This window comes from Panthera onca, chromosome F2 (genome assembly GCF_046562875.1).
Source record: "Panthera onca isolate mPanOnc1 chromosome F2, mPanOnc1 haplotype 2, whole genome shotgun sequence".
Classification (NCBI taxonomy): domain Eukaryota; kingdom Metazoa; phylum Chordata; class Mammalia; order Carnivora; family Felidae; genus Panthera; species Panthera onca.
The window spans coordinates 15,663,288-15,687,982 of NC_138356.1; the positions used below are offsets into that span (position 1 = coordinate 15,663,288).

Sequence of the window (24,695 nt, forward strand, 5' to 3'; positions counted from 1 at the left end):
AATCTCACTATCTGATTTCTGGTGTAACCCTTTGTGGAAGATACCTCACCTTCCTTCTCCAGTTAGAAGTTTCTAAATAAGAAGACTATCCCCACTGGAAGAGAGGATTTTATTAAACCTTACTATTACTGTCTAAATTGTTTATGATTTTGGGGGCGCCTCGGTGGCTCAGTCGGTTAAGCGTCCGACTTCAGCTCAGGTCATGATCTCAAGGCTTGTGAGTTCAAGCCCTGAGTCAGGCTTTGTGTTGACAGCTTCAGATTCTTTGTCTCCCTCTCTCTCTGCCCCTCCCCCGCTGGCACTCTGTCTCTCTCTCTCTCTCAAAAATAAATAAAAATAAAAATTTAAATTATGTATTATTTTTCAAATACACAATTATCTTTAATACTGAATGAATGTTTTCAAAACAACACCCACAATTGTGACAAATAACCACACTAAGATGTTAATGATAAGGAGAACTGTATGTGTGTGTGGGGGGTGGGGGGAGGTGTATGGGAACGCTATCATCTTTGTAATTTTTCTGTAAATGCAAATTTATTTTAAAATGAAATATCTATTTTTATTTAAAAAAACACCCCCCAAATTCTGATGTGAACCTCTAGCCCCATTATTACCCTCAAACCCAACTGCATCTGAGAATTAGTGATACATATCCTTGTAAAAGAGTGGTCAAGTTCTCTGGTAAAGTTGTAGAGCATTTTCCCCCAGAAGTGACAGTATTTATGGGTTAGCATTTAAGTCAGAGCTGGCATCGATTTCTGGCTCTGCCACATACCTAGCTGTAGGAGTTGAGCTGGTTAACTAATCTTTCTGAATCTTGTTACCTAATAATTAAATGAAGATAATAGTACTTTTAAATTAAAAAAGCTAATATATGTAAAGCAGGTAGCACAGTGCCTACCACATAAGAAAATGATAGTTGTTAATACTGCCATTCATACTGTTCCATCTGGAAATTAAAAATATAGTTAACTCTATCATTATCTTGCTCACATTTTCTGATCTTGTACATGTGCTTATCATGGCTAGCTTTGCTGAATCAAGACACAAAGAATCCCTCTCCCCTCTCAGTTCGGACAATGAGAAAGGGCTCCGAGGGCTCTGCTATGAGACAAGTCTGAGGGAAAAAGGTTGGATGTGGCCAGAAAACCCTTTACCTCCGTGACCTTAGGCAGGTTATTTAGCACCTTGAACATTTTCTCCTCTGTAAAAATAATGGCAACATAAGAGCTGCCCTAGTCCCCCAGTATTTTGAAAAGATCACCTGAGAAAATGTAGGAGTCCATAAAATTGCCTTGAAATTATGAAGTCATTAATACATTTAACATGGACTATGTCTAATGATCATCATGTGTTACTAAAGGATCTTTATTTTTTTTTCAACTGATCATTTCTTTGTTTCTGCTTCTTTCTCCTCACTAATTGGGTTTAGCAAGTTTTGATAGAATTTTGTTGGAAAATCACTCACTGCAGGCTCATAATTCTAGGGGTTTTATAATATACAGTCTCCTTTTAAAAAACTGTTAGACATTTTGCTGAGCTTTAGTTTTACAGCACCTCCTTTTATTCCAATAACCCTCACTTCAGCTGCAGGTGCAACTTTTCTCATTTTCAGAACACGTAATTGAACAAAATTAGGTGCCTGCAATACACCTGAGTTATTCACTTATTCAGGTCAGAACTTATAATCCACTTTGACTTAGGTTCTTCTTACCTAGAGTATGTTTGTTCTTTCATGTGTGATGCACAGAAAGAGCACTCCTGCGGGGTAAGGTAGATGTGAGTTAGATACCAGTTTGATTCACAAATAATTGAAAATGAAGAGAACAACATAAACATTGCAGGGATGGCATTGAGGTTAAATATCATTTTGGGGATAGCAATAGATAACATTTATTGAACCCATACTTTTAAAGTTATTTATATACATTATTTAGGCAAATGTAGAAGTAAGAGGTAATATTCAGCGAGATTATTTGCTCTCCGTTTGTCAAAATTCCAATTTTGAGAGCATCTTTCCCCTCCTTGCATTACCTTTTTTCTTCTCTCTGACTCATCTTTTCTCTTTTTTCTTTCTCTGTCTAAATCCTACCTCCACTCCAGGTTTCTCTTTCTGGGAAAACTGAAAAATTCTTACTTTTCTCTCAGAGTTTCTCAAACTTCCATTCTATCACCAATTCTTCCTATTGAGATTCGGCCCAACTGGCTGTTATTTGAGCCTCATTGCATTTACTATCTTATTTTAAATTTATATTTAACTTTTGTTGTAGAGACCTTTACTAAACATCAATCGATATAAAATTTTGGTGAAGTCATGATAAGCAGAGTCCTCATAATAAGTTATATAAGTATACAAAAACATAAAGTTGTGTTTTTCTTTATCTAAAAAAAAGGTGGAATGGTTTCAGAGAAAGATTCTCAAGAGCATTGGAAAAAAAGCATGAATCCCTCACAACCTCTTACAACAGATGATTGCTTTGAATTACTTAAACAGGCTTGGTACTTAAAAGCCAAATCTATGGTACATATTTTAACTTTTGCTGACATTAAGTGTATATTGATGTCAGAGGAAATTTGATACATGGAAGGCCTAGAGGATTGAGCCACAAATGTCAATAATATATGCACAATGATTCGCATTATGATAAACCCATGCCCCATTGGGCTCTGTCTTCTATAATCACTCTAAACAAGAGACATCATTTTTGTTCAGGAATAAAGCAGTCATTTCTATGGCATTCTAACTATCTTTTCAACCTTACTTTATAATCAATGTATGCTGACATGCAAAATCTCTGTTAAAAGAGATTTCTTCTTCCTGGTTAAAAAAAAATTTCTTCTTCCTGGTTAAAAAAAAATAGTAGCATTCATTTCATCCTTGTGATCTTTTTCCTTATAATAATAGAAATTCAAGATGTATTTATTTTTAAAGAAATATACTTAGAATATATAGAACTCTGTCCTTAAGCACATGAGAAAGGGGAGACACATATACCCCATATCAGGGGGTACATTGTAAATATTTAATTCTGTAAATCTTCCTTTTGTATGTACAGTTCATGCTCTACTCATATCGAGAAATATTCACAATTGAACTATGACCAGACGCAGAGGTTATCTGTTGTGTTACTAATTCATGTAAAAATTTGCTTCAATCTGCATCAAACTGTCTATCTCGTGCAAGAAAAAATGCACACTATTTTCTAGAAGATTAAATTCTCGCAATGAACAACACTGGCCTCTGCTGGTAACCGAGGTCACGATGAACAGAGATCCACCTTTTCTAGATTGCTGAAGGCTCTGCCTTTATCCAGGTAGATCTACACTCTCTTAGAATAACTGTTTTTCACCTGTTGATGATAAGTGAGCTGTAAATTAATGAGGGCTCCAAGGATGAAAATCTCTAGCACTAGCCATGGACCTAAATGGACCCAGACTGTAGATCTGGAACTTGCCATTTCTTCTGATGAAATAAATTTAAACATTTCTGCTTTAATGTCACAATTTTAAAATGACCTTTTCTTTCACATCAGTCCTCTTCAGGGAAATACAGATCAAAACCACACTCAGATATCACCTCACGCCAGTCAGAGTGGCCAAAATGAACAAATCAGGAGACTATAGATGCTGGAGAGGTTGTGGAGAAACGGGAACCCTCTTGCACTGTTGGTGGGAATGCAAACTGGTGCAGCCACTATGGAAAACAGTGTGGAGGTTCCTCAGAAAATTAAAAATAGACCTACCCTATGACCCAGCAATAGCACTGCTAGGAATTTACCCAAGGGATACAGGAGTACTGATGCATAGGGGCACTTGTACCCCAATGTTTATAGCAGCACTCTCAACAATAGCCAAATTATGGAAAGAGCCTAAATGTCCATCAACTGATGAATGGATAAAGAAATTATGGTTTATATACACAATGGAATACTACGGGGTAATGAGAAAGAATGAACTATGGCCTTTTGTAGCAACGTGGATGGAACTGGAGAGTGTGATGCTAAGTGAAATAAGCCATAGAGAGAAAGACAGATAACATATGTTTTCACTTTTATGTGGATCCTGAGAAACTTATCAGAAAACCATGGGGGGGGGGAAGGAAAAAAAAAGTTAGAGAGGGAGAGAGCCAAACCATAAGAGAATCTTAAAAACTGAGAATAAACTGAAGGTTGATGGGGGGTGGAAGGGAGGGGAGGGTGGGTGATGGGCATGGAGGAGGGCACCTGTTGGGATGAGCACTGGGTGTTGTATGGAAACCAATTTGACAATAAATTTCATATTAAAAATAAATTAAAAAATAAAAATGGGAAAAAAATTATCTTTTCTTTCAATAACAAGATGTCGAGAGTAAAAGAGAATTGATGACTTTCAACTAAATATTTAAGAGTAATAACTGTGTACAGAATATAAACACATATTCCTTTAAGTTTATTTGCTTTACTTCCCAGTATCCATCATCTGACTCAGAAAATGCCGCTGAAATTACTGGAATACATAGGAAAGCAACCTTGAGTTTCATAGATCTATAAATCTACCCAGAAAATACTGTGTAGCCATGTGAAGGTGACTACCCAGAATTTTATGCACATTGTTTTTTGGATTTGTTCACCAATAATTCTGCAAAGACCAAAATAATATTTGTATTTTGGTAATGTTGGGATTACTTTCTTTCTCCAGGCAAATATAAAATACTTGGATAATGTATGCTAAATTACTTGGATAATGTATGCTAAAGACTATACGGTGATACATTTTTCCCAATTGATCGAACAAGCTAACCAAGTGCCAGTACAAGACAAGCTTCCCGCTACTGCTTCTGATGGGTCTGAGCCTAGTCCGTGGGAACAGTCTCTTAGAACACAAGGGCCATTCTTTTTAATATCGCCCAAAAGTCAACACAACTCAAGATCTGTGAGTTCTTTGCGCTCGGAAGTTCCCATCAAAGAACTGGAACATATTTATTTTATTATTATTTTTTAATGTATATTCATTTTTTGAGAGAAAGAGAGACCGAGGGCAAGCAGGGGAGGGGCAGAGAGAGGGGGGAGACAGAATCGGAAGCCAGCTCCAGGCTCTGAGCTGTCAGCATAGAGCCTGACGCGGGGCTCGAACTCATGAACAGTTGGGATCGTGACCGGAGCTGAAGTTGGTTGCTTAACAGACTGAGCCACCCCACCTTTTTAAAAATGTGAACCTGGAACATATTTAAAAGATAAAAAACTGAGGCCAACACAGGCTAAAATACTTGCTTACATTGTCAGGAGTGGAACAACGGATACATATAAAGACATATTCCTACCTGTGCCCAAAGGGACTTGGGTTATTGTACAGTAAAGGATACCACAGGATGAAATATCAATACAGAAGGGACAGAGAATAACTCATTGATACGGAATTTAACTTCGGGAGTTAAAGTTTATTCACATAAACATATGATGTGTCTTATCAAAACTGGTCAAGGAAAATGCAATCCATTGTCATCGAAAGCTCATGTCACTGGTGTACACGTCTATGTAGAAATAGAAAACGAACCTAGTCACTCCTGACCTCCAATATATTTGAAATAGTGGCTATGCATATCTCATGAGTCAGTGATTATTTTATAAACTACTGACATTTCACATGGAGTAATTAGTAGTTGCTGCTGCTTCTTTTCCTCCTGGCTCCCTTTCCTTTTCTTCCCTCCTTCCTTTTTCTCTCCCCCAAGTATGTTTAAGTCAAGAAGTTCCAGTGGAAATCACTTTTACTACGTTCTTGAGAATCATACACTGCAAGCTGTGTAAAACATCCTAACCTCTGCCTTAAAATATAGATACCATTTTAGGGAAGAATAAATACATTTGGTACACAAGTTGCCTTCTGAAATACTTTCTTTTTCAATCCCCAAATACCTTTCTTGTCAAGATAGTGCAGCAGTGTTTAGAAAGCGTTAGCACACCAACAGATGCTCAGAATCAAATGACTTAATAGGCATAAACTTTTTTTTTCAAATAATTGCAAAGCTTTGGTTTAGCCTTTTGCATACCTTGCATAGTTAATTACCTAGGCCTTAATGTTTACATGTAATGAGAGTATCTATAGCTATAAACTACATAATTTATAATTGATGTAAATGGGTGTTATTATGTCAATTAGGCAGCTGTGTCCTCCACCTCTTGGTAAACAGCTTTGAGTGATAAACTGAGTTTGCAGAGAGGTACCTTCTTTTCTTCATAACAGATAAAAATAAATTACCTAGGTAGACCAGGCTGTCCAATTGTTCTCTGGTGAGGTGGATGGGAAATCCAGACCCTTTCTTTTGACCTGTTGACTGCAGCAAATGGTCAATTTCGTCACGCAGCACTGCCATAGCTTCTGGGTGCTGTAGGAGGTAATACATCGCCCAGAACATAGTTGGAATAGTGTTTGTCACAGAGGCCCAGAGAAAGCCTAAATGATGTGCTGGGAGAAAATAAGTGAAAAGGAAGATTAATAGCGTTTATTACACTGATTAGATTTGCAGTGTGCTAATTAAAAGATGTTAGGACACAGACCCAGCCAAGGATCAGTGCATGCTAATGAGGACCAATAGGCTTCTGAAGTCTAATTTTCTGCTTAATGAGAATAGTTTAAAATGTAATGTGCGTGTGGGGGGTGGGGAGGTGGGGGATGAGATAAGAGGAGTAAATGCAGCTTAGTTATACTCTTTCTCATTATCACCATTAAGTATCTTGTTTTACCACCTCAGCAAAAAAAAAAAAAAAAAATCAATTATCACAGAGGGTTGTTTCAGAGTAAAACATTTTATCATTAGCCAATTAGAAAGAGCATAAAAATTTTCAAGGTCACCATTTTGTCTTTTTATTTCAAAGGTCTATTGTAAATTATTTTATTTTAGACAAGTAATCATCCAGAAGTTTCTTACCTCCTATTTCAAGGTCCTCGAGCGTATAGTATTTCTCCAGGATATCTTGCCTCATTTGAACAACTTCTGACCATCCTTGTATCTTAGCTAAGTGTTCTGATGTCAAGTTTTTTATAAGTTTCCTTCTAATAGACTTGACATTTCCTAGAAGCTCTATGGGTATGTCTGATACTAAATACGGGAATTTGTCATCAAATTTTAAATAATCATCTCTTAGCTCAGTAGTAAATTTCTTCGTACCACCAGCAAGACTTTTCCCATATATGGTTGTAAATGTGATCTCAAACATCACTGAGTTGCAGAATGCCAACAGCGGTGTCATGACCCAATCTGTGGCTTTTAGTAGGTGGAGTTCAAGCACTTGTCTTAAATTCTGCATCATGTTTTCTGTGAGTATGTCCAAAGATTTCCCTTGTAAAAGCTGATAGCAGATGTGAAGTTCATCGTTCAGGTCATCATTGGTTTCCAGCTTTTTGATGGAAAATGCTTTCCTTAAGAGTTTATTAGTAAATGTTCGAAAGCTTAACTTGCGGTTTTTCATCACTGACTGGTACTGAAAAGGATCCAGGATAAATGTTATATACTTTCCTAAAAGAAATAAATGAGAATATGAGCTCTTTTGGTAGCAAAACACACAATATACCTGAAATTTGAAAATATTTTAATCAAAATTAGGAAGACCTTGACAACATCTAGAAAGGTGCAAAGTTTAATAAAAATCCATTTCGTTCAGATTCCATACCTGTTTCCTTTAAAAACGGGAGATAGTAGGAAAGGCTTTAAGTTAAATATTCTTAAATTCTGAATGACTTTTAAAAAGATACTGTCTTATTTTAATTAAGTACCCAAGTATTTAAACTACCCTTGAAATATCCTCAGAATCTCTTGACTTAAACATTTCTCATACAATAATACAAACAGAAAACAAACATCAAACAAACAAATTATTATTTACACTTCATAAAGAGCTATTTCATACTTGGTATCTTCTTAGCTTTGGTTGGATACAATACCTTTAACTCAGATAAATGAGTATGTGGTATGAGGCCAGTACTCACAAGTTAATGTTCGATGCAACACTAATACCGAATCAAAATGTCAGCATTTTCATTTTTATACATGAGAAAATAGTGGTTCATGGAGATTTAGTAACATGTCCAAGGTTACCTACTGATTTGTGATTAAAACAGAATTCCAAACTAGAACCTGTCCATTCATGCATTCATCCTTACCTTCAACATTTATTGAGATCCAGATATTTATTTGGATCTCTCTCCTCTTAAGATAAAAAGATGCAAAGAAATCATTGTATCATTGTGGATGGTGTTGTAGCAGAGATGTGAACGCAATGTAGCAGAAAGAGAAAGGGAAATCTGCTTCAGTCTGCCTGGAGTTATCTATCATCAAGATAGTTCCTTGAGGTGCTGACATTTGGTCTTTTCATAGATCAGTGTTGTCCACACTTACCCCATTAAAAGACTTAGGGTGCTGGTTAACAATACAGATTCCTGCCTGATTCTGATTCATAAGGTTTAGATGTGGGACCTACAAGTCTCTATTTTTGACAGGGGCCTGAAGTGATTTAAGGCAGCACACTGAGGAACATGGCCGTTCTATGGTTGGTCTCTCAAAACTGGCAGGAAACTTGGAGAGTTCCCAGCTCTTGGGAACTCTTGGAGTTGGGAGAGTTCCCAGTTCCCAGGTGATCATTGATGGTTCAACTATCAACTCTAAATTAATCAGTTGAAAAAGCTAAAGAAAGTCAAGAGAGGTTAAGGGCCAAGATCCCACTGCCATTTTTAGTGGCAGAGCCTGGACAAGAAGTCACTCTCCATTCGTTGTTCCGTTCCTTACGCAGTGCTGACTTCCTCTCACTAGAGTGCTGTTTTAAGATTCCTAATTCGAAGTATTATGCAAAGAGTATTTAAAATGGGCATTTAATGTCCTTTCTTTCCATGAACAGACATGAAGTTTAGATAACCCTACAAATTTTAATATCTATTAATTGTATTGTCTTCTAGAAAACAGTTCATAGACATTAACATTTGTAAGGTCATACACACTTTCCTCTTCACTTTATCATTCCTCTTTGCGTGAGTGTGTATGTGTGTGTAGCTTTCTTAGACCAACAATGCCTCACTTGTTATTTATTGGTAATTCAAGCAGCATCACAGATATTAAATTCAATGTGGTACATGATTAGGACAAAGTTTTGAATAATCTGCAACCTAATTCTTGAAACAGGATAGTATGTTTTTGTCTTACAATTTTAAAACGTAATTTTTAAGTATACATTAATGTACATGTGTTATGATGTTTTTCTAAAAATATATCATACGTCTTGAATTTTATATATTGTATTTCTCCTTCACTTATTTAATAAGGTGGGCCAATATAGGAATGAGGGTAAAGCTAGAAGTGTCTATTCATTCTGGTCAGATCCCAAAGCTGCGTCTATAAAGTAAACTGGATTTTTTTCCCCTAGGGAGAGCAAAAAGGACTCAACTGGATTTGAGCATATTTTATGACACCTGCTTTACCATAGCATCTTAATTAAATAAAATTGCCAGCATCTGCCTGACAAATAATTGAAAAAAAAGAGTGAATTCTCTTATTTTGCAAAAGATATAATTTTAGGCAAAGCTATGTATTTTCACAGGTGGTGATTCATACTTTCCTCCTTTCACTAAATGAGAAGATTTTGTTAAATATCTTTAGGGTTATTTTAAATTAGCCACTAAAATTCAGAGAATGTATAAAAGATTCAGTTTGTAAAACACACAATTTTTAGAGAATAGTTTGAATTTTTCTTACCAATTGTCTACATTCATTAAAATCTAAGTGGAAAGACAAAACTATATTCAGCCATGACAGCATGAGCTACTGGCCATTGGCCTACTGAAGTAGATCGAGCCTGTGTGCATGCAAGAGTTTTTGTCTACGATTCATCACAAATACACATATAGCCCCTCTCTCTCCTTGCTGGTTAGGATATGGGAAGAAAACAATGAGATTAATTTCAAATAAAAGGAATAAAAGCTAATTAGCAACCAATTATTGATAAATTGTTTTTTAAAATAAGCAATTATGGCATATAGGTTCTTTATAAAAATCCTTCCTGATTAGTTAAAATCAATTTATTTGTAAATGAAATTCTCACTCCTGTCAAGCCTCTTTATACTCCAGGATCTGTATTTTCTCTTTCTCATTCTTATTTTAATTTTCTTCAACATCAAGGCATTGTGTTTTCCCAACTCTCTTTCTGAGTAAGATGTTGATTGCTTTAAAAGTAGACGTTTTGATTTTCTGGATTTTACTTTTCAAGTGGGTTTGGAAGTACTAATAACCCTGGAGATGTTAGTTGGCTTTTCCAACTTTTAATCTTCAGTATAAACAATTTAAGCTAAGTTTTCCAAAATTAATATTAATTTAAACCATCTGTCCACCATCTGCTAATGTGAGATGCAAAACCAGAGTTTCTTTGTAATCTTTAATCAGACAGTTAGGAAAACACATATACATTCATAAAATGAATTTAAATTTTTTAACAAAGGAAATCTGAAAAGTTATTCTGAAGGCCATGTATTCTTGGAGCAAAATTAACTTTTGCTCCAGTGTGATTTTATGTAAATGAATATCAAGTGTTGATAGGCAAGTTGCCTAGTTTACAAAGATCACAAGGTAGAAACAATATCCATTGCCATGTTTCCAAAAGAGAAAAGAATGCTGTCAGCAGTTGATATGAAATATTGATTTAAAGAATTTCAGGGTTTGCATTTGTCTAAAATAGAAATGTCAAAATGGGGCTCACTTCTGCTACATATATGTATATATACATATATATATATATATATAATGTAATATTATATGCACTATTTAATATATATCATATATAATTATCTTTTAGAGCAATAAATTTGAAATGGGCTCAAAATTTTTAATGTCTTCTTTAACAATAATTTCATTCTTGTCCCTTTTCAGAGCTGACTGAGTCTAAAGATATTAATTCTAGCATTCCTGTATAACCTGTGCATGATCCTTTACTAACTCGGCAGCCTTTTCACTTCTTTCGAAATCACTTCTTTTAGGAAGGTGAAGCTACATAACGCAAAGTACGTCAGTAAATATAAGAAAAATTAGATTATTCACCCAGTTGTCTTGTACACAAAACGTCTGACAACTGGATCGTTATAAATTGAATTTTGATGTTTTCATTTCAGGTATTTGGTGCTATCCAGAGATATATCCATGGGAATTCAGGACAACTATTTGAGCCTTTAGATATAGAAATGCCTAGTCAACAAATATGAGATAAATTTGGATTTTAAAGAGATTTTCCTTAATTATGAGCTTTTAATCTCCATGCTTAGTTTTTCAATAGAATTTTTTAAAACATCAAGCTGAAAATATTAGTTTAAAAGTGAAATATGAATGAACTTTTTAGTTTATGAGGATGACCACATTTTATACTCTCCCTCTTATTAGGGAGATTTCACTAGCTGCTGACAATGATGTACAGTGGTGCTTCGCTGGGGTGACATCTAGGGAAAACTGTTCCTCTGCACCACCACACAAAACCAATTAGAGAACTATTTTCTGCGACAGGGCACGAATTTACGTGGTTTCTCATGAAAAGATGTACCTTTTAATTTCTTTATTAAGATGACATCCGTGTCCCTTGAGACTTTTGGGGATGACAATCATTTGTTCATCATGCAAGAGCATACAGTAACTGAAATCACATTACGGGACAAGGGTGGAAGGCCCCGTTCCTCATTTCACATTTTCCAAAGGAGCTATTTTGCAAACTGATCATTAGAAGCAAATACGTTAACAGGGTATCTTGACAGGAATTAATACAAACTCTGGTAAGGAGCCAAAGGGGAGTAGTGGTACATATTCAACTGTGGTTGTGTACTGTTGAGTTCAAAAGCATAACCATGGCCAAATTATTTAGACATCAGAAATTCAACAAGCTTCTTAGCGTCTAAGATTAAGATATCAAGTGTCAGTGGAAATTGGTTCTTTTTTGAACAGTGAATAACATTATCCAACTCTACCACAAGTTTCTGTTTAATCATCTTAATCATCTCAGGTTATTTTTGTATAATGTATTAAAAGGGAAAACTGAGACGATCAATAATTTGTGTCTACTCATTAGAACATAAAGTTTAAGTTTTTAAGTAAGAGTGATTTCTTTTTTTTTTAAGTGAAGAATATAGTTTTGTTATTATGAAGCCAAAAGATCACTTAGAATAGAAGCACCAGGTATGGCCCTTATTTGTATTATAGTAAGTGTTTCATCAGCCCTAAGGTATTGGGAATATCCTCATCAAATATTTATTGTGAATCAATCAGTGCTGAGCTCTGGTCTAAATGCTGGCAATAGAGGAGATAAAGAATAATGAAGGTAAATAGACAAATGAATTAACAATAAATTCACAATTTATTAAATGCCATGACAGAGTGATACTGAGCGTAATAGGAGCCTGGAGAAGAGGCGTTAAACATAACAGGGGAGAAGAGATGGTCAATGATGCTTTGGGGAGGAAGTGTAATGTGACTATGACCTCAAAAGATGAACCCGTGTCAGTCATCTTTTCAGGATGACTCACAAACAGAAGAACGGCACTCAGGCAGAAAAAACAGCAAGACAAAACACAGGCACAAAAGGGCATCGTGTGTGAGAGAAATTTCAAACAATTTGGCGTATTAATAGTGCATTAAGCACAAGGCAAGCAGTAGCAAGAGCCGAGGCCAGAGACGTGGGGGAGCCCAGTCTTGGGGAGCCTTGTGAGGATTCCATTAGATAGCGCAGTTGCCCCAGATGCATGATGTTTTTTTTCCATTTCAGTTTTTCTGAAATCGGAGTGTAGGGAGAGACTTGCCACTAGGTTGTGATGAAATGGATACTGCCTGTTCATGCAAGAAGGCAAGCCGTGCTGATAATTTCATCCAGTTGGGTCGTTGTTTTTCTCCCAATTACATTAAAATGGCAGCACTGAAATGAAGTTGCTCTATGTACAAAAGGTGGCTTCTGATACTCAACAGAGTAATTGCAGTAAGAAGAAATTACCTAAATTCTTTAGGAACAGAACATAAAATTCCAAGACTGGTTAGAGGAAGGTAAAAGGGTTGAGCAAAGAAAAGTGTTTAAGTAAAGATGACCCAGTTTAAGGAATGCTCAGAGTCAGTGAAAGAACCAGAGGTGCAGTGTCACCAGAGTGAAAGAATAGGGCGTTCTGAGAAGGAATGAGGGATTTGTATGGTCAAGCAAAGTAGAGAGGTCTAGTCAGGTGAGGGCCCATTAATGTCCTCAGCAAGGCAGATGGCTTGTTCCAAGTAGGAGGTATCTAGGAGATAAGCAAGCATGGGAGCAAATGTAGGTAACTTAAAAAATCTGGATGCAAAAGAGAAAAAAAAAAAAAGAAATGAAATGTACCTAGAAGGAGAATATAGGAGAAGCTTAAGTATGGCTATTTTAAGCTTTATGTAAGGGCCTAAGAGGGAAAGAAAAATGAAGATATATGTTTGGGAAGAATAAATAATGAAACCGGACCTTTGGAGGCAGGACGTTATGGTCACGAGGACAGGTAATTGTCTTAAACATTCTCTGAAATTAGGGAAAATGTAGGGAGGATAGCTGTGAGACACAAGGATATCCGGAAGATAGGTGAGGGTCTGAGATCATACCTGATGGCTTCATTCTTCTTGGGAAGGAAAGGAAGGCGAGTGAAGTGTGTTGCCACAGCCCAGTGAGAGATGGGGAGCTAGGACAGCCTGGAAAGGCCTTTCCTGCCCTCCCTCCGGCACGCTCCACTAGAAGTCAGAGGGCAAAGAAGTGCAGATAATCTAATCTGTAGAGATCAGATTTCTGGGACATAGGACATGAAAGGTGAAGAAAAGAAATAGCTAGTCCAGTGATAAGCTGATATAAAAGACTGTGCGAAGATGGCTACAGTAAACTCTTTCTATCTCTCTACACGTGCTCCTTTGCAATGGGACTCTGCCATTTTTCCCAGAGGGTGGTGAAGTTTATTTCCCTACCCTTGAGTTGGGGCTGGGCTACGACTGCCCTGACTAATAAAATGTGGTGGAAGAGAGATTTTGTAATAACTCAGCCCAGTTCTCAGGAGGCTCTGCAGCTTTTCGTCTCACCCACCTGAAACACTAGCTGCCATGTAAGGACAACTTCTTGAGAATGAAACATCGTGTGGACACAGAGGCCCAGCCAGGCACGTGATGAAGCCATCTTGGAACATCCAGTTCCCAGTTAAGCAGCCAGATGACTCAAGCCACAAAAGTGATTCAGGCAAGATTGGTTGCTTTGAGGCATTAAATTTGGGGGAGGTTTGTTACACAGCAGCTGTTTAGCTATTTAGCTCGTACAACTGGACAACACGGGCCTTAAAGGAGGATGAGAGAAGCATTCCAACTTTTCCTCTCAGCCCTATGATACTGGGATGTTTAGTAATCTTGCGGTAGTTTTCTTTTCTCTTTTGTAAGCATTTTATTCAAGTGAGAAGCATAACAAACACTTCAAAATTAAAAATACATTGTAAAAAAATACATTCTAGATCAGTGGTTGCTAGGGGATCAGGTCGGGAGGAAAGCAGAATGAGTCTGTGGAACACAGAGTATTTGGGGGGCAGTTACACTATCCTCTATGATAGCGAATAATATCCCGGGAATGGCGGATCCATGACACACATTTGTCAAAACTCAAAGAACTGTACAACACAAAGGGTGGACCCTGATGTAAACCACAGACCTTTAATAATGTATCAACATCGGCTCATCAGCTGTGACAAATTATGGGATATACTATAGTAGGAAATAATAAGTAAAACTATGATCCAGGGAAACAGGATATATGGGTAATCTCTGATCAATTTTCTTTAAACCTAAAACTGCTCTATAAAATAAAGTCTGTTAATACATTTTAGCCTTTTTCCCCCTTGAACCATTCTTTTTATTCTTTAATTTTTTTATGTTTCTTTATTTTTGACAGAGAGAGAGAGAGAGAGAGAGAGAGAGAATAAGTGGGGGAGGGGCAGAGAGAGAGGGAGACTCAGAATTTGAAGCAGCCTCCAGGCTCTGAGCAGCCAGCACAGAGCCTGACGTGGGGCCTGAACCCACGGAGTGCGAGATCATGACCTGAGCCGAAGTCAGACGCTGAACCGACTGAGCCACCCAGGCGCCCCGAACAATTCTTAAAACCAAGCCAAATGAAGCCAAAATGGCAGGTGATGGGAGGACAGCAGGGTTCCCTAGGTACCCTCACGACTTTTACACTTTGTGTAAAAACTTTGTTTTTAATGTGAAAATTACTGTACTCAAAGAAATAGTTTTCTTTTGTATTAGCCTACAAATGAAACAATAATATATAAACATTCCATATTTTGCCTAGAGAAAAATACAACTTAAGAACAACTGAGAAAAAAATCAACTGAGAATTTATGTTTTTTTAAAGCATTTTTCTTTTCCGTTTTTTGTTTCTTTTAAATTTTAAGTAGGCTCCACACTCAGTGCGGGGCTTGAACTCATGACCCTGAGATCAAGAGTTGCACACTCTACCAACTGAGCCAGCCAGACACCCCAAGAACTTATGACTTATGGAAGGTACTTATAGAAGTGCTGCTTACCCCCAAGGAGAACAGTGAAAGTGTCACCATGTTGCTTTTGAAGTGTTTTCATGAAACCTAAAGGATTCTTTTGGAAGTTCAGGGCCTCTCCAAGGTAAGGAAGCCAGCCTTTTATCAATGGAGGCTCACCAGGTCTCCTATGAGAAAAACAAACAAACAAACAAACAAACACAAGAAAAAATTAAGTCCCTATTTTAATACATGTGAGTTATGAATCCGCTCTAGAAGTGAATGGATGAATTGCACAGCTAATTCCAGTTATTTTATTCAATGATTCTTATATAATCAAAGACATGGATTTATTGAGCCCCACCAGTATGTGTGGGTTTTGGGGTATACAGTTCAATTCATAGCTTTTGGTGAGCAACTTTTTGAAGAACTTTGTTATCTTGTAAGACTCAAATGGCTGACTGAAATGACAGCTACACTTAGTAACCATTTTATGTATGAGCTCTGTCTGTACTGTTCTGCGTGTTAGATGTCATGTAGTTCACTTGCCAAAGTAAAGTTCTTTGTTATCAGATATCACTTTAGGCTAGGATTATATCATTAGAAGAGGGACAATTAATAATCTCGAAAAATCTTTTATGCTGTTGGGAACAGTAAAAACTTCAACATTGTTTCCATGAAGTATATCTTGTTATATCCTTTCATAAAGTTTTTATTCAACTACAAAATGAATAGGAATATTTATTAAATTTTACAAGACAACATATGAAACACATTCAATGAAACATTGAAATATTGTGAATTAAAAAACAAGTTCCTTCTTTTTTGACCTATAATCCTAGCAAAACTAGACTTCAGAATTTTTTCTTCTTCATTTATTTGGTGAACTCAATCTGATTTAAAGTTAAAAAAAAAAAATCCAAAGCCATTTTATCCTAGAAGGGATTAAAACAAATATTCAAGAGAACTCTGATAATTCTCTATCCCATCTGTGAAGATGACTTATACTACAGGCAGTACAACCCATTTTGATTAATCACAAGATATTACTAGCTCAGACCTAATCAAAGTTCAAGATTATGATCATATTCAACATGGACTTTTATGTAGCTAGATTAACCCTATCAAAAGCTTTTATTTTCCCACATCCCAACATGGTAGAATTAAACTTAAAACATAAACATCAGATCTTTCAGGGGAAAAAGGAAATAAACTAACACAAAATAAACCCAAAGTATGGTAGAAATAAAGGAAAAAGGTATCAAAACTCTTCTTTCTGTTTTTAGAATAAAATTGATTTTTATAATAATTTATAAAGTGTATGCTGTTATTTAAATACATAGAAAGACAATAAACATTGCATAAAAATGTATATCTTATGCTTCCTCCCTTTCTCTGTTACTTTCTTAAATGCTAACTTTCCCAATGGAGACTTGTGTTTTTGAGAAATTTAAAAGTGTACCAAAAAAGTATTTTAACAGTTAATTCTATATCCATAGATTAAACAAGAGGAGACAACGTATATGATTGTAAGGTAGGATCTCCAAATTAGAAACTGCCATAGCATACCGGCTATAAATCAATGGCTTTCAAAATTCGTAAGTGATCTTAGTTCACAAGATTTCCTTTAAAAATATTAACTCCCTTCCTTGGTCTATTTTTACTCTGGTTTGTTTAATGTTGCTTGAATGTTGCATTGTGACAAAGATTTTGAAAGGCTTTTTGTCATATCGTAATTTAATGCAACTAATTTCATCCTCTATGCTCTGTCATTTGGTCAAAAGCTGTATTCTTCACGGGATTTCCGCGGGGGGAAAGGATTGAGCTCAGAAATCCAGGGAATATTAAGTTAATGTTCAGAGTTAGGGAAACACATTAGGAAGCCATTTTACTGTTACAAAGATGAGAGGATCATCATTTCTTACAGCTATGTTCATTTTGGCAGCAATAAGCTCAAAAGTATGAAATACCATGTCACAACTACGCATATTTTCAGCAAAAAATATAGTGCTGGTTCATCTTATGACCCATCAAAGACAGACCACAAACATCTGTCTTCATCAGTACATTTGTAAAAATTATTTAGAGAGGAAAGACATCACCATAATGATCCGGAAAGGCCTGCTGACATATGGCACAGTGTAAATACTGCTATTTGTCTCTCTCATGCTCTGTGACTTTGAAAATGAAATACCCACTGCCCACTGCTGAATGAGAGAATAGATGCCTAATGTTTCTTGGGAATGATCAGGTCCCAAAGCTTAAAAAGAACAGGTTCTCAAGCAACAGTGGGTAATTTAAAAAATAAAAAAATAAATTAAAAAAAAATGCAAAAAACAAAAAACAAAAAACAAAAACTGTGGTCCATACCCCCTCTTAATCCCACTCTGATGGTATATACTTCCTCAAATATCCTCTTTACCATTTAAGACACTACAAGGACACATCTTGTAAATTTTACAAATTAGAGCTTATAAAAGGTTCTCAATGATTAAACCCAAGTTCTTGATTTTTTTAAGAGAGTTCTTGTGCATGCATGTGCACAAGTGGGGGAGGCAGGGTGGGTGCAGAGGGAGAGGGAGGGAGAAAATTCCAAGCAGGCTCCATACTGTCAGTGCAGAGCCTGACATGGGGCTTGGTCTCACGAACCATGAGATCATGACCTGAACTGAACTCAAGTGTCAGTCACATTGAGGAGGGCCCTTGTTGGGATGAGCGCTGGGTATTGTATGTAAGCAATAGAACACGGGAATCTACCCCCAAAACCAAGAGCACGCTGTACACACTGTATGTTAGCCAATTTGACAATAAATTATATTAAAAAAAAAAACTTAGCAAAAAAAAAAAAAAAAGTCAGTCACTTAAGTGACTGAGCCACCCAGGCACCCTTAATACTGGGATTTTAACTCTAATACACTAGCTATGTAGACACCCAGTTGTTTTTTAACTTAAGAATGATAGGGGCGCCTGGGTGGCTCAGTTGGATGAGCGTCCCGACTTCGGCTCAGATCATGATCTCGTGGCCTGTGAGTTCGAGTCCTGAGTCGGACTCTGTGCTGACAGCTCAGAGCCTGGAACCTATTTGGATTCTGTGTCTCCCTCTCTCTCTGCCGCTCCCCTGCTCATGCTCTGTCTCTCTGTCAAAAATTAATAAACATTAAAAAATAAAAAAAGAAATTTTAACTTGAGAATGATAATATTAACCTTAAATGTTTACCATTCATATATGAAAGTAGTTGTGCTATACAGAACAGGATTAGTTTTCTGGGCTATTCACATACATTGTAACATACATGGTTTTTCTCTTTTATTCTCTGTATGAACTGTTTTCTTCATCAACTCTCCCTGCTATCTATATAAGGAGCTTGGAAGGCATCACTCCCATCTTCACCACAAGAAAAAAGCTGAACAAACTGAATATCAATAACTCCTCTTAGATTCGTTACAGAATTGATGCCACTGGGCAAACCACTGCCCTGAAAGCTATAGAGACAGGTGAATACAGAAAATCATAGCTTACTGGGAACAGAGGCTGCTGCTGGAGTCTTTAAGAGAGACACTGAAAAGGGTAATTGACCAATTGCTGGAGACTGAGCAAGGACTAACTTATGATATAAAATCTCCTAAGGGGCCAGACTTACGAGGGCTCCACAGGGCTTGCACAAGGAGAAATAGGTAATCTGAATTAGTATGCATCTATCAAATAAATTGAATCAATAAATATCTTTTGAAGTTTATTTATTTTGAAAGAGAGAGAAACAGCACAAGTAGGGTAGGGGCAGAGAGAGAGGGAGGGGGAAAGATCCCAAGCAGGCTCCACACTGCCAGCACGGAACCCATGCGGGGCTTGAACCCACAAAGCCATGAGATCATGACCTGAGCTGAAACCAAGAGTCAGGTGCTTAACCGATGAGCCACCTAGGTGCCCCTGAATCAATAATTTATAATCTTCCAAAGCAGAAGGTGCCAGGTCTAGAGCTCACTGGTGAATTTTATCAGACATTTGAGGAAATGTTACCAATTCTCTCTAATCTCTTCTAGAAAAGAGAAGCAGAGAAAACACTTCCTAACTCATCCTATAAGGACAGCATTACTCTAATACAAAACCAGACAAAAACATGACAAAAAGGAAAATTATGGATCAACAAAAATAACATAGATTTAAAAATCCTCAACAAAATAATAGTAAATTGAACTCAACAGAGTATAGAAAAGATTATTATACATTAGGAGCAAGTGAAATATATTCTAGATATTTAAGGCTGTTTCAATATTCAAAAATCAATTAAATGTAATTAATGTAATCCATTAATTCAAAGGGATAAAGAAGAGAAATCATCTGATCATATCAATAGATACAGAAATATTTTACAAAATGTAACACCTATTCATGAAAAAATTCTCAGAAAACCAGGATGAGAGGAAAATTCAACTTGATAAAGAACATCTACAAAAAACCTTACAACTAACATCATACTTAATAGTGAGAAACTAAATACTTCCCTGCTAAGATCTAAAACAAGGCAAAGATACCCCTTTCACAACTCCTGTTTGACATTATACTGAAATGCAATAACACAAGAACAGAAAATACAAGGTAGAAGAATTAAAACTGTTTTTATTGCAGATGACATGATTGTCCATACAGAAAATCTCCAAGAATCAACAAGAAAAAAACCCTCCTGGAACTAATAAGCAATTATGGCCAGGTAGCAGAATACAACATTAATACACAAAAATAAATTGCTTTCCTATTTACCAGCAGTGAATAAGTGGACTTTGAAATAAAAGACCATTTACATTGGTACCCATAAAAATGAAATACTTTGGTATAAATCTAAAAAAATATGTACAAAATCTACATAAGAAAAACTACAAAAATTTAAGGAAATAAATCTAATAAAAGTTAAATAAATGGAGAGATATCCCATGCACATCAATAGGGAGACTCAATACTCTCAAGATGTTCGTTCTTCTCAGCTTTATCTATAGATTCAATGCAATCCTGACCAGAAAGCCAGAAAGTTATTTTGTGGATACTGACAAAACATATTCTAAAGCTTATATGGGAAGGGAAAAGACCCAGAAGAGCCAATATAATATTGAAGGACAAGAACAAAGTGGAAGGAGTGATAGTACTCCACTTCAATACTTATTATAAAGCAATAGTAATCAAGACAGTGTGTTATTGGTAAACAAATAGACAAACAGGTCAGTGGAACAGAAGAGAAAGCCCAAAATTAGACCAACACAAATATAGTCAACCAATCTTTGACAAGGGAGCACAGTAATTCAATGGAGAATGGATAGCCTTTTCAACAAATGGGGGTAGAATAATAGCATCCTCTCACAAAACTAGAAATCTAGACACAATTCTTATACCTTTCACAAAAATTAACTAAAGATAGATCAGAGACCTAATTGTAAAATGCAAAACTACAGAAGTCCTAGCAGATAAAATAAGAAAAATCTAGATGACTTTGGGGCTGGCAATGACTTTTTTTTTTTTTAATGTTTATTTTTGAGAGAGAGAGTGCGACAGAGTGTGAGTGGGGGAGGGCCAGAGAGAGGGAGACACAGAATCGGAAGCAGGCTCCAGGCTCTGAGCTGTCAGCACAGAGCCCGACGTGGGGCTCGAACTCACGGACAGTGAGATCATGACCTGAGCTGAAGTCGGACGCCCAACCGACTGAGCCACCCAGGCACCCCTGGCAATGACTTTTTAGATACAACATCAAAAGTATGATCCATGAAAAAAAAAAAAACAAACAGCTTCATTAGAATTAAAAACTTTTGCTCTGCAAAATACACTGTTAAGAGAATGAAAACCCGTGTTTCAAACTGGAAGAGAAATTTTTGCAAAACACATACCTGATAAAGGACTAACAACCAACATATACAAAGAACTCTTAAAACTCAACAATAAGAAAAAAAAACAATTAAAAATGGGCAAAAGATCTGAACAGACATCTTATTGAGGAAGACATACAGATGGCAAATAAACATAAAAAGATGCCCCACATCACATATTATCAGAGAATTTCAAATTACAACAACAGTGAGCTACTAGTACACAACTATTAGAAGGGCCAAACTCAAAACATTGACTGCCCCAAATGCTGACAAAAATGCGGAACAACAGAAACTCTCATTGTTGGTGGGAATACAAAATGGTACAGCTACTTTGGAAGCCAGTTTGGCAGTTTCTTATAAAACTAAACATACTCTAACCATATGACCCAGCAACTGTGATCCTTGGTATTTACCCAAATGAGTTGAAAACTTGTGTCCACACAAAAACCTGCACACAAGTGTTTATAGCAACTTTAGTCACAATTGCCAAAACCTGGGAACAATCAAGATATCCTTCAATTGGTGAACAGATAAACAAACTGTGGTAAATCTGGTTGGTCGAATATTATTCAGTGATAAAAAGCAATGAGCTATCATGCCACAAAAAGACATGGAAGAACCTTAATCACATATTGCCAAGTGAACTCAGCCAATCTGAAAAGGCTACATACTGTACAATGACAACTCTATGACACTCTGGAAAAGACAAAACTATAACTATTAAAAGATCAGTAGTTGCCAAAGGTTTGGGGGAGAGAGGGATGAACACGTGTAGCACATAGGATTTTTACTAGAGCGAAACTGTTCTGTATGTTACTGTAACCATGCACATATGTCATACATTTGTCAAAACCCACATATTGTACAACACAAAAATGATCCCTGATGCAAACTAGCACTTTAGTTAATATTAATGTATTAATATTGGGTCAATTGTACTATACTAATGCAAGATGTTAATATATTGGGTTATAATATTGGGTCAAATATACTATACTAATGCAAGATGTTAATATTTGTGGAAATTATGGAGATAGGAAGGTGGGGGGGTTATATGGGAACTCTGCAGTTTCCTCTCAATTCTTCTGTAAACCTCAAATTGCCCTATAAAATAGAGCATATGTATCTCTATAGATATAGATATCTCTCTATATATAATAAACTTTAAGCAAGAAATTGTTATGTAAGTTCACATTTTTTTAATTAATATTTTTTAAAAATATAGACAACTCTAAAGTATTAGTATTGGGCAGTTTGTAAACTGATACAGAATGCAGTATTTTTTAAGAGTAAAGAGCTCTAAACTGATGGTTCCCAGAGGAAAGGGGGTGGGAGGATGGGTTAAATAGATGATGGGAATTAAAGAGTGCACTTGTTGTGATGAGCATTGGGTGATGTGCAGAAGTGTTGAATCACTATATTTTACACCTGAAACTATATGTTAACTAACTGGAATTGAAATAAAAACGTTAAAAAAGAGTAAAGGGTTCTAGAATCCAAAAAGTGAGAAAATTGCTGTGCCTTATCTCTGGCCATGATAAGCCAGTTTCTTGCTATGTCCTCATAAGAAGCCATTGTTAGGGAATCCCAAGCACCTATTTAAGATGTTGGCTGGGCAGAGGATTTTGTACCTTCTAGCTCGGGAAGCTGGTTTTCAATGACCTGTGGGGACTTTGACTAAAGTTAGTTTCTTCCTTGGCATTGTAGGGTTTTTGTCTACTTTGTCTATTAATTATTTTCACTTTAAAGAAAAAGTGAAAAATTTAATCCTAAAAGAAATTCTTTTTAAATCTTTTTCTTATTTTTTTATTCTTGTTTTTTTGCATTTTTAAAATTTAGTTTGTTAATGTTTTTGTTTACCTTTATTTTTGTCTGGCACTATGTTGATTCCATCATAAAGATCAGTTTTTCAGGTATGCTTTGAAAGTGATTTTCTTTTGAAGTAATTTGGGTCAAGTTTCTCCCTCGCTTTTCCCGGTTTTAAGCTGACATTGGGACATGCTGCCTCCAAGTAAGTGTAACACACTGCCGGGTCTCTCAGTCATCTCTGCTGAGGGAAAGACCCAGGTTGGCAACTACCATTGGCAAGGATATCTTTGCCGAGGTGAAGTTAACCTGACACATCCTGATTGGAAAAGAGATGGTCATGAAGGTCATTAACAGGAGTCAATCCTGTTAAGTATCCTATAAAGGCAAAATATTGAGGGCCTTGGATCACCCCAACATTATGAAATTATTTGAAATGATGGAGACAGGAACAGTCTACCTTGTCATGGAGACGCTAGTGAGGAAGGGCTGTTCAATTACTTAGTGGATCATGGCAGTATGAAAGAGAAAGGGGCCCCAGGAAAATTCTGCCAGAGAGTGTCTGCTGTACAGTATTGCCTCCAAAAGGGTACTGTCCATAGACCTAAAGGCAGAAAACCAACTATTGGAAACTGACATAAACATCAAGGCTGCAGACTTTTGCTTCAGCAATGAATTCCCCTTTGGCAATAAGTTGGATGCCTTGTGTGGCAGCTTCCTTATAATGCCTTGGAACTCTTTCCAGGGCCAAAAGTGACATGGCTCCATGGTGGATGTGTGGAGCCTAAGAGTCATCGTATGTATTCTGGTCATCATCTGCCTGCATTTTGATGGACAACTTTTTAAGGATCAGAGAAAGCAGTAGTGAATTCACCATATTCACTTGTACTTGTCCATAGAATGTGAAAACCTATCAAGACACTTCTCATCCTCCATGTCTGCGAGAGGTGCATTAGGGCAAATCATGAAAATTCCATGCATGAATGTGGCTCATGAAGATGAGGAACTGAAGCCTCATATGGAGTCACTTCCTGAGTACAAAGACCCTGGCGGACTGAGTTGATGATGTCCAGTGGCTTCACAGTGCAAAGAGGGGCAGGTAGAAGCAATGACGTGATGTGAAGGCTGTGAAGATTATCTTGCCTTGAGTCTTTATCGACACACAGAGACACCATAGGCCACTATAAGACACTCACAGAATCCATCAGTATTGACTTTTTGGAGAAATTTGTTCTCTCTCTCTTTATATGTATATATATATATACATATATGCAATTATTATAAATATTGCAATTTTATATTGCAATATTATATATATTTGCAATATATGCAAATATTATATATATGCAATTATAGATATGCAATTATTATATACATATTATACTTAATATTATATAAGTATATATTATTATATATATAATAATATATATACCTATATTATATAAGTATATATATAATATACCTATATTATATACCTATATATATAGGTAATATATATAATATATTATATATATATTAATATATATATAATGTAT

At 36.3% G+C, this 24,695-nt stretch overlaps 1 protein-coding gene across 3 annotated transcripts in view; it reads right to left on the bottom strand.

Moving 5' to 3' along the window:
- CYP7B1 (cytochrome P450 family 7 subfamily B member 1) overlaps positions 1-24,695 on the bottom strand; it is a 175,618-nt gene that overhangs the window by 18,391 nt on the left and 132,532 nt on the right. For 2 of the 3 annotated variants that reach the window (XR_009603468.3, XM_060610626.3), the window contains exons 2-4: positions 15,553-15,689; positions 6,908-7,495; positions 6,238-6,444 (exon numbers count right to left, since the gene is read on the bottom strand). Coding sequence is in view for 2 of the 3 variants with exons in the window: in XM_060610626.3 (XP_060466609.3) it covers positions 6,238-6,444; positions 6,908-7,495; positions 15,553-15,689 (932 nt within the window). In the remaining variant the exon portion in view is untranslated. Of the gene's footprint in view, positions 1-6,237; positions 6,445-6,907; positions 7,496-11,056; positions 11,201-15,552; positions 15,690-24,695 lie in introns of those variants that run through there. The other variant, XM_060610627.3, reaches the window with a different exon arrangement.